The sequence below is a fragment of the Podarcis gaigeae genome (assembly GCF_964106915.1).
Source record: "Podarcis gaigeae genome assembly, chromosome: Z".
Lineage (NCBI taxonomy): Eukaryota > Metazoa > Chordata > Lepidosauria > Squamata > Lacertidae > Podarcis > Podarcis gaigeae.
This window is the reverse complement of record NC_139691.1, coordinates 6,005,199-6,018,494: the sequence shown is the minus strand read 5'-3', so window position 1 is coordinate 6,018,494 and position 13,296 is coordinate 6,005,199. Positions and strand designations below refer to the sequence as shown.

General features: G+C 43.7%; 1 protein-coding gene across 2 annotated transcripts in view; it reads right to left on the bottom strand.

Annotated features, from left to right (window-relative positions):
* BRINP1 (BMP/retinoic acid inducible neural specific 1) overlaps positions 1-13,296 on the bottom strand; it is a 109,026-nt gene that overhangs the window by 4,168 nt on the left and 91,562 nt on the right. For both annotated transcript variants that reach the window (XM_083721733.1, XM_083721734.1), the window contains exons 6-7: positions 11,449-11,685; positions 10,194-10,416 (exon numbers count right to left, since the gene is read on the bottom strand). In XM_083721733.1, the coding sequence (XP_083577859.1) occupies positions 10,194-10,416; positions 11,449-11,685 (460 nt within the window). The remainder of the gene's footprint in view (positions 1-10,193; positions 10,417-11,448; positions 11,686-13,296) is intronic.

Below are 13,296 nucleotides of genomic sequence, written 5' to 3'. Positions count from 1 at the left end.
TATCTATCTATCATCTATCATCTATCTATCTATCATCTATCTATATCTATCTATCTATCTATCTATCTATCATCTATCTATCTATCTATCTATCTATCATCTATCATCTATCTATCTATCTATATCTATCTATCTATCTATCTATCTATCTATCTATCTATCTATCATCTATCATCTATCTATCTATCATCTATCTATCTCTATCATCTATCTATCTATCATCTATCTACCTATCTATCTATCTATCATCTATCTATCTATCTTATCTATCATCTATCTATCATCTATCTATCATCTATCTATCTATCTATCTATCTATCTATCTATCTATCTATCATCTATCTATCTATCATCTATATCTATCTATCATCTATCTATCATCATCATCCATCTATCTATCTATCTATCTATCTATCTATCTATCTATCTATCTATCTATCTCTATCTACCATCTATCTATCTATCTATCTATCTATCTATCTATCTATCTATCTATCTATATCTATATCTATCTATCATCTATCTATCTATCTATCTATCTATCTATCTATCTATCTATCTATCTATCATCATCATCTATCTATCATCTATCTATCTCTATCTATCATCTATCTATCTATCTATCTATCTATCTATCTATCTATCTATCTATCTATCATCTATCTATCTATCTATCTATCATCTATCATCTATCATCTCTATCATCTATCTATCTATCTATCTATCATCTATCTATCTATCTATCTATCATCTATCTATCATCTATCACATCTATCTATCTATCTATCTACAGTGGTGCCTCGCAAGACGAAATTAATTCGTTCCGCAAGTTTTTTTGTCTTGCGAGTTTTTCATCTTGCGAAGCATGGTTTCCCATAGGAATGCATTGAAAATCAATCAGTCTGTCCCCCGACCTCTTCTGAAGGCTGGGGAGGGGACAAGGGCTTTTCTTCCCACCCCCAGCATTTTAAAAAACCCCGGGACCTCTTCTGAAGGCTGGCGGGGGGCAAAAGTCTTTGTCCCCCCCTGCCTGCCTTCCCGGGGGCTTTTAAATCGCCCCGGGACAGCGGAGAAGTCCTCCACTGTCCCGGGGCGATTTTAAAATGCTGGCGGGCGGCAGCCAAAAAATCACAAAATCAAAGCAATGTAGAGTTGAAATGGACCATGAAGGTCATCTAATCCAACCCCTGGCAATGCCGGAATCTTCTGCCCATGGTGGAAATTGGACAAACCCAGAGATTAAGAATCTCATGCTTGACCAACTGAGCTATCCCAGAAGGAATCCCCCCACCCATCATCCTCTTTTCTCTACAATCCTTTCTTTCTTTCTCCCTTCCTCCCTTCCAACCCTCATCTCTCTCTGACAGCCATCGCCCCAGTTTTTCCCGTTTGCCACATTAAATTAATTAATAATTCCATACCCTACAACTGTCCCTGTTTTCCAGGGACAGTCCCAGAACTACATAAGCCATCCCAGCTTCTAATTTGATTCCATTAAGTCCCTCTTTTCCCCACCACTGAACTCAGAGAGGAGGATGAGCTGGCACTTGTCCTGGTGGCAGTGGTGGCTGAGAGTATAGTATAGGCCACGAGAAATTAGGCCACAAGCCAGATCTACACCCTCTGCTCCTAGATAGGGGGAGTATTGCAAAGTCTAGTGGCTGTAGCCTGATGTTTCTCCCCTCCTAGGTGTGATAGAGAGAGACACAATCACTCACTGCCTCAACAGTCAGGCTGTTGTTGCCTCAGCAGCTGACAAATGAGTCAGTTCTGCACCCACTAGCCTGGACCTAATTTTCTTTTTCCCATAGCTTCCTGCACAGTGGGGCTACCCATCGGCATTTGCTCTTCCAGGCAGAACCAATTTGCACATTTCATCCAGTGCAGATCTAATACATATTCAGCAACATGGAGGTGCACAGGGAACATGAGGCACTTCCGTCCACTGCCCCTCCTGCCAGTGATACAGCCCAAAGCTGCCTGAAAAGGAAGACCAGAAGGAAGGAGAAAATGGAGAGAAAGAGAGTGGGGAGTAAGGAGAAAATGAATCAGCAGTTATGTGCTTCCAGAGGGTTTTGGAAGTGTGAAAGGACTTTTATCACATGTCTCGCTTGTGTTGAAGCTGCTAGAGTCTATCACCCCCTCTCCCTCTCCTGCGAGGTAGAAGGAAGCCAATGCACTGGATTGGGGGGGGTGCGGAGAGAGGCACTGAAATCTATAAATATTGTTCTCACAGAACAAGCCCAGCAACAAAGCCACATCAACAATGGCTAACACTGCAGAACTCACCTTCTTAGTCTCTGCCAAGGACAGTTCCACATTTTTGCTGAAGGCAAAGATGCATTTCAGAAAACACAGAATCTTTTGGCATTTAAAAAGCTAACCTGACATAACGCATTCTGAGAATGCACCTCCGAAGATGGAAGATAGGGAATGGGATCCAATTTATACAGAGCCCCTCTATGGAATCAGAGAAGCTCAGCAAATGACAGGCAAAGCACAGGGGCTACACAATCTGCTAGCCTTTAAGGCGCTGCAATACTCCACCTCCCTGTATTTGATACAGTAGACCAAAGGTTTTCAACCTTTTTGAGCCCATGGCTCCCTTGACCAACTGCATTCATTCTGCAGCACCCCTGTGGGGCTCAGGAGCCCAGTTATGTTACCCTTGCCTGCAGAGCTGGCAGCCCCTCACTCTTTTTTAAACACCCTCCCTTGTGGAGTGCTCATTCAGCCTCCTCTCCTCTTCCCTCTCTGAGCTGGTATCTGAGCTGCCCTCCCTGCCTTGTCCCAAAGAGAGGTGCCCCCTCACACTGCCCCACAGGGGCCTGGGACTTGTCTGTCCATTCCCAACAGCAACAGCTGGTGGACTGGCTGGCTGGGCTCCCTCGCCCACTTACTTGCTTGCTTACTCTGAGGCCGCCTCAGCTCCTGGCAACCAGCACCCCCTGGCCAGCCACAGAGGCACCATTCAGCTGTAGAAGTCTTTGGGAGGCAGAGATGCGTGAAGACATCAGAGGAAGGAGGGAAGGAAAGAGGAACAGATGCCAGTGCTGCCCACGGCACCCATGACCATCATTCAAGGTACCCCATGGTGCCACAGCACACTGGTTGAAAACCATTGCAAAAGACCAACAGAATTACCCTCTGAGAATATTTCATGGAGGAGGAGGCGATTCTCTCAGAGATTTTGATTGCTTTATATTTCCATGTCAAAATCAGCATAACTACACCCAAATCTGAAGAAGAAAGGCCATATACCACTGGAGCGGCTAAAGCAAATATAATTGAGAGTTGTGTAGCAACACTGACTGACAAAAAGGGGAGGGAGACTCACAGCTGTCCCCCTCAAAACAAAAACTCTCTTAAACTCTTTCTTTCGCCAGTTAGGTGCACATCCATAGAGGTGCTTTCTGAATATATTCTACGCAGGCAGACTGGCAGATAAAACTACGGGACTATGCAAAGATGGCTGGATTGACTGGGAAAACTAGAAATCAGGAGGATCAAAACTTCAATAGAGAATGGGACAGATTTAGATTGTATTTAAAAGAACACGAGGCTCTTTTACTGCAAATGTGACTAACCATTTTCAGCATGAGGGCCAAACATAAGGGTGAACAGCTCTTTAATGACTAAGCAATGGGTTGGGCCAAGGTGTCCAACACTCACTCACTCATGTGTGTTAGAAGATACACACACACTCATCACACACAGAGTGAAAATACACAGGCACACACACACACACTCAGACAGATACATACAGATGTACACATATTCAGGCACCCCATTCATCACCTACAAATCACCAGAGGTGTATGCGTTTGGTGCAAGGGAGGGGGGAGGGAAGTCTTCCCCATCACAGCAATGGGCTAGGAGGAGAGGATGCTCCCTTCCGTCCTCCCTCCCCTCCCCACATCACAGCATAGCCCACCACAGTGATGGAGTGAAAGAAAGCCCTGTGCTTTGTTTTCTGAGCCTCTATGGTTTTCTACTAATGGTTGTGTGCCAGGGTGAGAAGTACTTTTCCAATGTAATAAATGTGTGAGTTAACAGAGGGTTGGCAGGTCACTAGAAGGGGTTTCATGGGCTGGATAGATAACCCAAGAGGCCGATACAGTGGGTATTGATGAACCAGGTTCAGAACCTGCAGGGACCTACTTCTCTCAAAGTTATGAAGCAAAATATACTCAGATAAGCAATTTCTGTGAGATGGGCCAGCCTGGCTGTTCCAGTCTTTTAGCGTTTTTGGCCAGTAAGTGAAGCCAGAACTGTGATTGATGAATGAGTTGTTTTGACACTGGGCAAAAGGAATCCCTGGGGTCCTAAACAGCTGCTGTTTCCCCCTCCCCTTTTAGGTGCTTCTCTCTCATTTTCTACTCCTTGGAAATTGTGTTCTTCTTTTCCCCATCTAGCAACCAGGACACATCCTTCCTGTGGTGGGTTTCCCTGAGATCAGGTACTTCCTAGAAATTATTTTCTGCATGATAAGTATGGGTGGATGTTAAAGAACACCCCCCCCAAAAAAGTAGCACATGGACTTTCATACTTTGCAAGTGGGTTGGAGGGCTCAATGCACATACAGTGTACTCGGCCAATAAAACCATTGTTCTACCCCTGGGGCTAGATCTGGACCTCAGGCCACTGATTCACCACCCCTGTGCTACAGGCAGCATTCTCCAGAAATAGCTGTGTTAAAATTCCAAGTGTTCCAATATCTGGAACACTTACAACAGTGATCTTCTCCACTTGGTTTGAAAAAAACCTAAGAAGAGTCCTGCTGGGTCTGACCAAAGGTCCATCTCTAGACCAGCATCTTCGCTTCTCACAGCGGCAAACCAGATGCCTCTGGGAATCTCACTGCCCTGGCTCCCACCCAAAATGTGCAGACAGAAGCTCTTACTTGTATTTATTCAGCCAAGTAACAGTACAGACTTGGCAGCAGACACAGCACCCATGAGTCATGATTCAGGAGCAATGCAAGAAGTTCAGAAATGGATGGAAATGCCAAAGGTACCCCCACCATATTCCCTTCTGTACTCATCAAGCTTTCAATGATTGCTCACTTGCAAGACTCTTGTGTTTGAAGGAATGCTGAGATTGCAAGTGCACACTCCGCTGGAGCAGAAGGTCCGCTCCCATCTGTGAAGGTATTGCCTGGTTCTAAGCCACAAGGATGCATCTAAGCCACATTTTCACAGCACTTTGCTTTTTTTAAAAAAATGAAAATTCATCAGAATTTTAGTGCAAATTTCTCCTGTAGTGCAAATTTTTCTGTATGTAAATTTTGATGGATTTACACATTTTTGCATGCAGTGAGCTTCCATATTGCACTCACTTTACTTATGCAATTACAACCTTTCATTGGGGGGGGGGATAAAATAAAAAAATGGAGATGTGGGGAAACCCACCACCCACTTCTCTCAATTTATTTATTTTTTCCTTACCCATGCACCCAGCAGGTTTCCTCACTTAATAGGCTTTAGGTGGTAGAGGAAGAAAAAGATGTAGGAAAGTGGTGCTTTGATGGGGTGCCCAGACGCAGAGTTCCCCTGCCCAGCGCCTAGCTGCTTAGGGGTAAAATGAATGGACACAACTGTCTGGTATTTGAAATGGCCACAACTTTACTGATTTCAGTTATACGAAGCCTTGGCATATGCATTGGGTGTGTATTCCCCTCAGCCCCTCCCCTGCTGGAGGACTGATGCACAAGGGTCTATGTGGGGGTGGGTCTATGTGGGGGTGGATCCATCACGAAATGCAAGTTTATGTGGATGGCCTCCAAACGCTCAGGTAGGTTCTATGGCCCGCTAGCCCTAACAACTGGCTTTTTGGACAAAGACTTCCCTCCAGACCCCTCTAACCTGTTACCCTGGTTACGTCATCATTAACAGGGGGTGGGTGAGTCACCACTTCACCACACCCCAATTGGATGAAAGACTATAGGATTCTGCCCAAGGCCTAAATCGCCTTAGTTGTGACTAATGCTATGGGGAAGGCAAAACCTGCAGAACAGGGAAAATTCCTTCCTGGCTCTGAATACAGCACCCATCAAAAGACCACAGCAAAGCCTGGCTAGCCGAAAAGAAATGGTTAGAGAAGTAATCAACTATTAATGAAGGGAGGGGAAAGGTGGGTGACTCTCCTGGCCAACTGAATGCTGTGCTGATTGGTCGGCCGGGCTAAGTAAATGGCCATGCCACATCCCCAACCTGCCATGTATTGGCTCATTTGAAGGATGGGTTTGACGGGAACCCATGAGCCTCTGTGGTGGCCAGAGGGGATGGGGAAACATTCAAAAATCGCACTGTGTGTCATGCGAGAGAGGAGGCATCGCACTGAGCCGCAACTAGCAAGATGGTAAACGGCCATTCTACATGCGATCCTAGCTGAATCCCACAAATATTTCAATATATTGTTTTGAACATCTGATCTGACTTTGCAGAAGCTCCTCTTCATCATCATATTGCCGTTTGCCGTATTTCATCCGCCTGCATCAGCTACTCTTGCATTCTCACAAAACGAAAAAAGCAAAGCAAAACAAAACCCAAAGCACAACAGGCCCATAAATCTTCAGTCAAGCTCAGAGCTCTTAAATCTATTACTCCCCTCCACCCTGCAAAGTTAGCAGCCTTCCCTGAGGCAAATTATGCATCAGCCTGCCCATTCAGAAATCACACAAACAGGTCAGCAAAAAAGAAAAAAAAGAGAGAAGAAAATGAATCCAGCATTTGATTCAATTTCCATTTGAGTCACTTTTAATTTTATTTTTTTAATTAACTTCATTTGCTCTGCTTGTTTGGCAAACAAAATCTATAGATAAAAAAACAAAAAGTGAAACTGGGAGGGAGTATAGATTTTAAAAAATCTGGATTCACACCTTCCTGCACCATTAAAATTGGCTGAACACAACTTTCCCTTTCAGCATTCAGCTCTATTCTGCTTCATTTCCGGAAGGGCAGTTGAGTGTCAGCACGTTCCTTTAGGCTATAATTGAATATAGAACATGCTATTTCTATTAGACCTTTGTGAATGGGACAGAGAGTGTCACGCTGTTAATATAACCACTCCATCTTTTCAAAGTCAGCGGCACATATTAAATGCTGCTGTCTCGGTCGGGGCATTCACACAGTCAAAATTGCCCCAGTATGGGGCCATATTGGGTCTAATTTTGTGCAAGGTATATTCTAGTAAACTCATGTCAGATGTGTGGCAAAGACAGAGGCTGAACAGTGGAGCGTGAAGCTGAATCTGGATATCTGTTGAAGAAAACACACTAACTTTCTCCCCTAAGTTGCTGTCATAATCTGAAACCTACGCCACTTGAAAAACTGCCTCCTGTTCTAACTGGACTCAGCTTGCCTCCTTCCTAAAGATAGGGGAGAAAATTGGTTCACATTTTAATGTGAACCAAACTAATCATCACTCCCTGAAATCAATGTGTCAAGTGTTGTCAACTTTCTAGGCTTGTGGGCATATTTGGATTTTTGACTGAGTGCAATGGAACCACCAGACTCTGGTCACTTGAAGGAAAACAAAGAGAGAGAAAGAGGGTCATGGCACTTCCACTCACTTTCAACTTAGTTAACTTCGAACAACTCCCAAAATGAATAATAATGAAAATCCTATTAGAAACACCGAGGAAGCACTGAGAGTTTGATAATTACACTATTTAGCTGTAATTATCTGAAGAAGTGTGCATGCACACGAAAGCTCATACCAAGAACTGACTTAGTTGGTCTTTAAGGTGCTACTGGAAGGAATTTTGTTTTGTTTTGACTATGGCAGACCAACACGGCTACCTATCTGTAACTGGAACTATTTAGCTGTGTTTCCTTTATTGCAGGGAGTTGGACTAGATGACCCTTTGGGTACAATTCTATGATTCTACAATTTTACGAGCAACAGCCAGGTGGGAACCAGGACAGTGAGATTCCCAGAGGCCTCTGGTTGGCCACTGTGAAACATGGAAATGCTGGGCTAAATGGACCTTTGGTCTGATCCAGCAGGGCTCTTCTTAGGTTCCTAGCACATCAAGTGGAGATGATTGCTGTTGTAAGTGCCCCAGATATTGCTGGCTTTGAATACAGCTATTTCTGGAGAACAGAGATTCTTCAACTATGCCATTCAGTTTTTTTAAATACCAGCTACTGGGGATTTCTGGTGGGTTCATGCCCAGCTTACAGGCCACTGTGAGAATAGAACACTGGACTGGATGGTTCATTGGCCTGATCCAGCAGTCTCTTCTTATGTTTCTGCTTCCTGGACCAGATGCCTCCCTACCCCTGGCACAGAAAGATAAAGGACACGCACATGCACCACACACTTTACTTTATCAAATGGTGTGGATAAAATTGAGAGCAAGTAGAATACTTCTGAGCATACAGAGCTAAAAGAGGAAGTGGGAAAGGGGGCACTTTTCTGTCTTCCTTTCCCAACTTTATTTACTTCTCCAGAGAGAAAGAGAAAGGAGCTAGAAGCCACATGGGCACCAAGGGCAATCCAGGATTGATGACCTTTGCATGTGTCAAAATTTGCACATCTCCAATTTTGCAGTACAGTCCTCCTACCAACAAAATGGGACAAGGAGAAGCCACTCGTCTATAATACTGACCAAATACCCAGGAGTCTCCTGTATTCATGTACACAAGTAGAGGATGGACAAACCTGTCATTTATCCCCTATCCATTTTTAATTTTTCAAATCTTTTGTACCATTTGCCCCATTTATGAACCATATTTCATTTTTTCTTTAAAAATGCATGAAAATTCATAGGCACTTGCATACACATTGCTCCTATTCCACACATTGTTGCAAACAATTCCCCCTAACATAATGCATTTTTGCTGTATTATTTCCAGTAATGTATACATACTGTGTGCAATTATCTCTAATCTGTGCAGTTTTGTACAGACTGATTTCTTGCCCAGTGGACAAGGATTCACAAATATCATTTTGGGTTACTAGACAAACCACAATTTTCTCCTCAAAGGAAGATTAGGCAAATCTTACAATTTCAGTTTCTCTCCATTTCTCATTTTTAAGTTCATTTTACCACAAATCTGCATCACTTTCTGAGGGTTTTTGTTTTTTTTTAAGTCCTCATGAAAATGTATAATTTTGGTGTGAATTTCTCCTAATACATACATTTTTATACAATTTTGCATAATCTATGCATTTTTGCAAAGCATTTTCCTTACATAAATCTTCTTTCTTTCTTTCTTTCTTTCTTTCTTTCTTTCTTAGGTTAGTTTCACTAATAGATGCACACTTTAACCCAGTGTATGCATTTCTGTGTACAGGTAACTCTCATCTTACTCAAGCATTTTGTTCTGGGGGTCCAAACATACAAGGAAAAAACACATAAAGCCAGGAGCTCAGGGAAGGCAGATCAAGAGCTCTGGCAGTTTCTCAGGGCCCTTCCACCATCATCCCAAATCCCAGTAAGCACTTGCCCAACTTGAGGGAGGGGACAGGAGAGCTCTAGGACCCTGACAGAACACTTGAGCCTCATTTCCAAAGCAGTGGGCGTTGCTTATCAAGTTTTGGGAATGTGGCAAGAGGGCTCTGAGATGCTGCCAGAGTCCCAGCTTTGTGCAGGTGTATGGGGAATATAAATGGAGAGTGGGTTTCCACAGTTCTCCACCTACCTACCTACCCACCCACCCATTTACTTACTTACTTGCTTACTTCTTACTTACTTACTTTCCCACTCTCCCTCCCTCCACACACCTGCACAAAGCTGTGATAATGTAAGTAAAGTAAGTGAAAATGAGAGTTACCTGTTCATTATTTGGCTGGAGAACAACACTGCAAAATTTTGAGAACTGTGAATTTAAAAGCATGGCATTGTTTCAGTTCATGTACTGTTTTGCAAAGTGAGTATTACATAGGTTCATGCTTAAGTGGGAAGTGAATTGAATTTGTTTCCCTTATGCTCAAGTAAGCATATAGTGCTATAGAGAGAACTGGAGTCTTGCCTAATTTGCACCAGTGCTCAGATGAGGAAAGAAAGAGCAGTTGTCTCTCCTGCTACTTTTGTTTACTGAATTCTCTGAGCAAATAAAAAAAAGATGTGCAGCCTTCTTACACAGAAAGTGATATACAATAAGCATGTTGAACTCTTAATGTATGGACCAAGCACTCTCTAAATACATTATATCACCCCTTACATAAATAAGGATTACCAGTACCTTTCTCGCGGCAGCTGGTGGTTAGGGTTGTGCCGGCAACGGATACTGAGGCCGAAAAGCTTGCGGGCAGTGCGCTGGATCTTCTGGCGTTGGGTCTCCATGGAACTCTGCAGGAGTTTGTACTGGTTCTGAAGGTCCCAGTCATTCCCCCAATGCTGGTGGATACTTCCAATGGTCAGGAAATGGTTGTTAGGTAGCCTCTTCATGAAAGATTTAAATTCGTCTGTGAAATACACAAAGACACATATAAAGCCAAGAACAGAGAAAAGGTGGAGTTGTTGTTCTTGTTTTTTGGGGGTGGTAGCATTATGCCCTCTTTAATTTTCTAATTTTTTATAGTTTGGCAAACTTTGGGGAATATGAAATTATTGGTAGAGCCCATATATTGCATGCATGAGGTCCCAGGCTCAGTTCCTGGCATTTCCAGTTAAAACAGTGTCGGGAAATCTACCGCTTGGGACTTTCCCCAGGCTACATCCCCTACTATCCTCACCTCGTATCCTCCTTTAGTATTTTGACCTGCTAACTGCCCAAGAACTCTGATAATGCTTCTTGCTTGCCTGGATAGATGGATGGATGATGTATGTGTGTGTGTGTGTGTGTGTGTGTGTGTGTGTGTGGTATACGAAGGTAAATCTCACATTTTCCCCCAAGCCTGGTTTTGCCAGTGGTGCTACCTATCACTAGTAGTAGGTTTGCCCAGAACAGAATGTGGCCCTCAAGTTGAAAACAAGGTCCCTGATCTATGAGCTAAAATGACCAGGAACCAGGTGAGGGAAGATATCTCTGCCTGAAACCATAGAGAATGGAAAGCTAACATGACACCCTCCAGATGCCATTGGACTACAAGTCCCATTACCTACGTCCAGCATTGCCAATGGCCATGGCTGATGGGATTTGTCATCTAACAGTATCTGGAAGGCCATAGGTTCCTCATCTTTCCTTTAGTATGTGCAGAATACATTTTCTAGACCAGGATTGGGGACACTGTGGCTATCCAGAAGTTGTTTGATTTCAACTCCTATCAACCCCTTACAGCATTGCAGGTCAGGGATGATAGGAGTTGTAGTTCAACAGCATTTGGAGGGCACCACTTTGGGTATTCATGGTCTTGTTGACTATATCTGCCCTATATAAACTGCTGTCAGTTGGAGCAGATGATACACAGCCAGCTGGACAACTATCTGGGCCTGGTATAGGGTAGTTTTAGTATATAATTCCTTTGAAAACCACCTTCTCCTTTCCTCTTCATTACCTGAATTCTCCAGGTCTTTGTAGGCTTCTGTCCAAGATTTTGCCATGTTGGCCAAGGTGTATTCCATGATCTGAATGTCAGTGATGGGACAGTTGCACTGTGGGAATTCTTCTGCACACTGACATCCACACTGGCTGTCTCGGCATATATATTCTCCCTCTCCGTTGCACATTATGTAGCTCAATGCTGACTGCACAAATTTCTCTTGTAAATACTGAGGAAAGATTAGCTGGAGGCCTATTGAAAATAATTGAGCGTAAGAAAAGAGACAGTAAAAATTCAAGGTCCAAGTCAACCCTCAACATTCTGAATATCCTGGAAGCTGACAGGTCTTTGTCTTGTTTTATTCATTTGTTTCCTTTTTAATTGCAAACATGCACACTTCATTGTACCTATAGAGACTCCTGCATATGTAGAAACTGCTACCTTATTTTTAGGTGCTCCCACATTCTGCTTCCAAAATGATAGGCACTCAAGTCACCTGAGTTTGCTATTAGAAGGAATGGCATATAGGTTCTATTTGTATTTTTATTTATTTATTTTAATTTATTAGCAGTTCAGGGATTGTGGCTAGTGGCAGCAAAACCTTGCTGTGAAATTACAGTATAAGCAAGGGATTGAGGGCATGGAAAACTGAGTGTAAGTTCAGCTTGGATTCTGCTGAGTTGAAAATCTTATCACATCAGCCAGCTACTATAAGGTTATGCTGTGACGTATGAAGCTCTGGAAGGCACCATTTAGAACATCAAACACAAATTGATATAAAAAAAGAGTGTCCAGTTCAAACGCCTTTCTGTCCACTCTGTATAGTAATGCTAGCAACAGAAGGCGTCAGGCTGCAAGGCATCTACTCAGGCTCAAGGTCAAAAATCAAGGCATTTCCTAAGGCTGCTATACATTCACTACATATTGTTTTGGAAAGTGTGAATTAGAAGGTTCACTTCTGAATGGATCAGACTACAGTAAGCCCCCAATTGGCACTTGCTTTACTTACGTGTTTGCGGCCTTATGTGGTTGGGGTAAAAAAAAAGTAAATGATCTTCATTTATTTCTCACCTGTACACCCAGCAGGTTTTCCTCCCTTACCAGGCTTTGGGAAGAGAGAAAAGGGGTCACACAGCATCCAAGAGCCCCCACACGACCTCCCCAGACCCCCAGTAAGCAGCCCTCTGCCTTGCAGGCACATGCGTGTTTCAGGGGCTCCTGACTTTCTGCAATTTTCCTTGTGTGTGTGGAGCCCTAGAACAGAACCTTTGCAAAAATGCCTTGAGTTCCTTGGCAGAGGGGCAGGATGAAAAATGTTAAGCAGGGGTAGGAACACCTCTTGCTTGGGGGGTGAATGTGGTATGCCTGCCCTCTCCCTCTGGCCCTCAGGAGTCTCCCCAGGCCACATATTTTCTCCCTAGGCCACAACCCTCACCGGCCTTTCTTCACACTTCCTCAAGTATTTTGTTTTCCTGGCTGGAATATGCCCTCAGACCAGCTCAGAACATGCCTCTTGCTTGTCTGGATGGAGGACATAGAGTTGGGTGTGAGTGTGTGTAGGAACTAGCTTACTGTACAAAGGCAACACTTACATTTCTTGCTCCAGCCACTTTTCCCTCTGATGCCCTGGGATGTGGCCCCTAGCATGCTCCACAAAAGGGAATGTGGCCCTCAGGCTGAAAATGGTTCCCCACTGCTGATGCAGACGATGAAATACTAGCCTGCAACTATGAAGGGAAAATGCCACCTGCATTCATGGACTTTGCTTTCAACATTCACTGGCATATGAATGAATGGAGAAGTGAAAGAAAATGCCCTGGTTTTGTCAGCATTGTTTTCATAGACTCACAGAATCATGGGCAT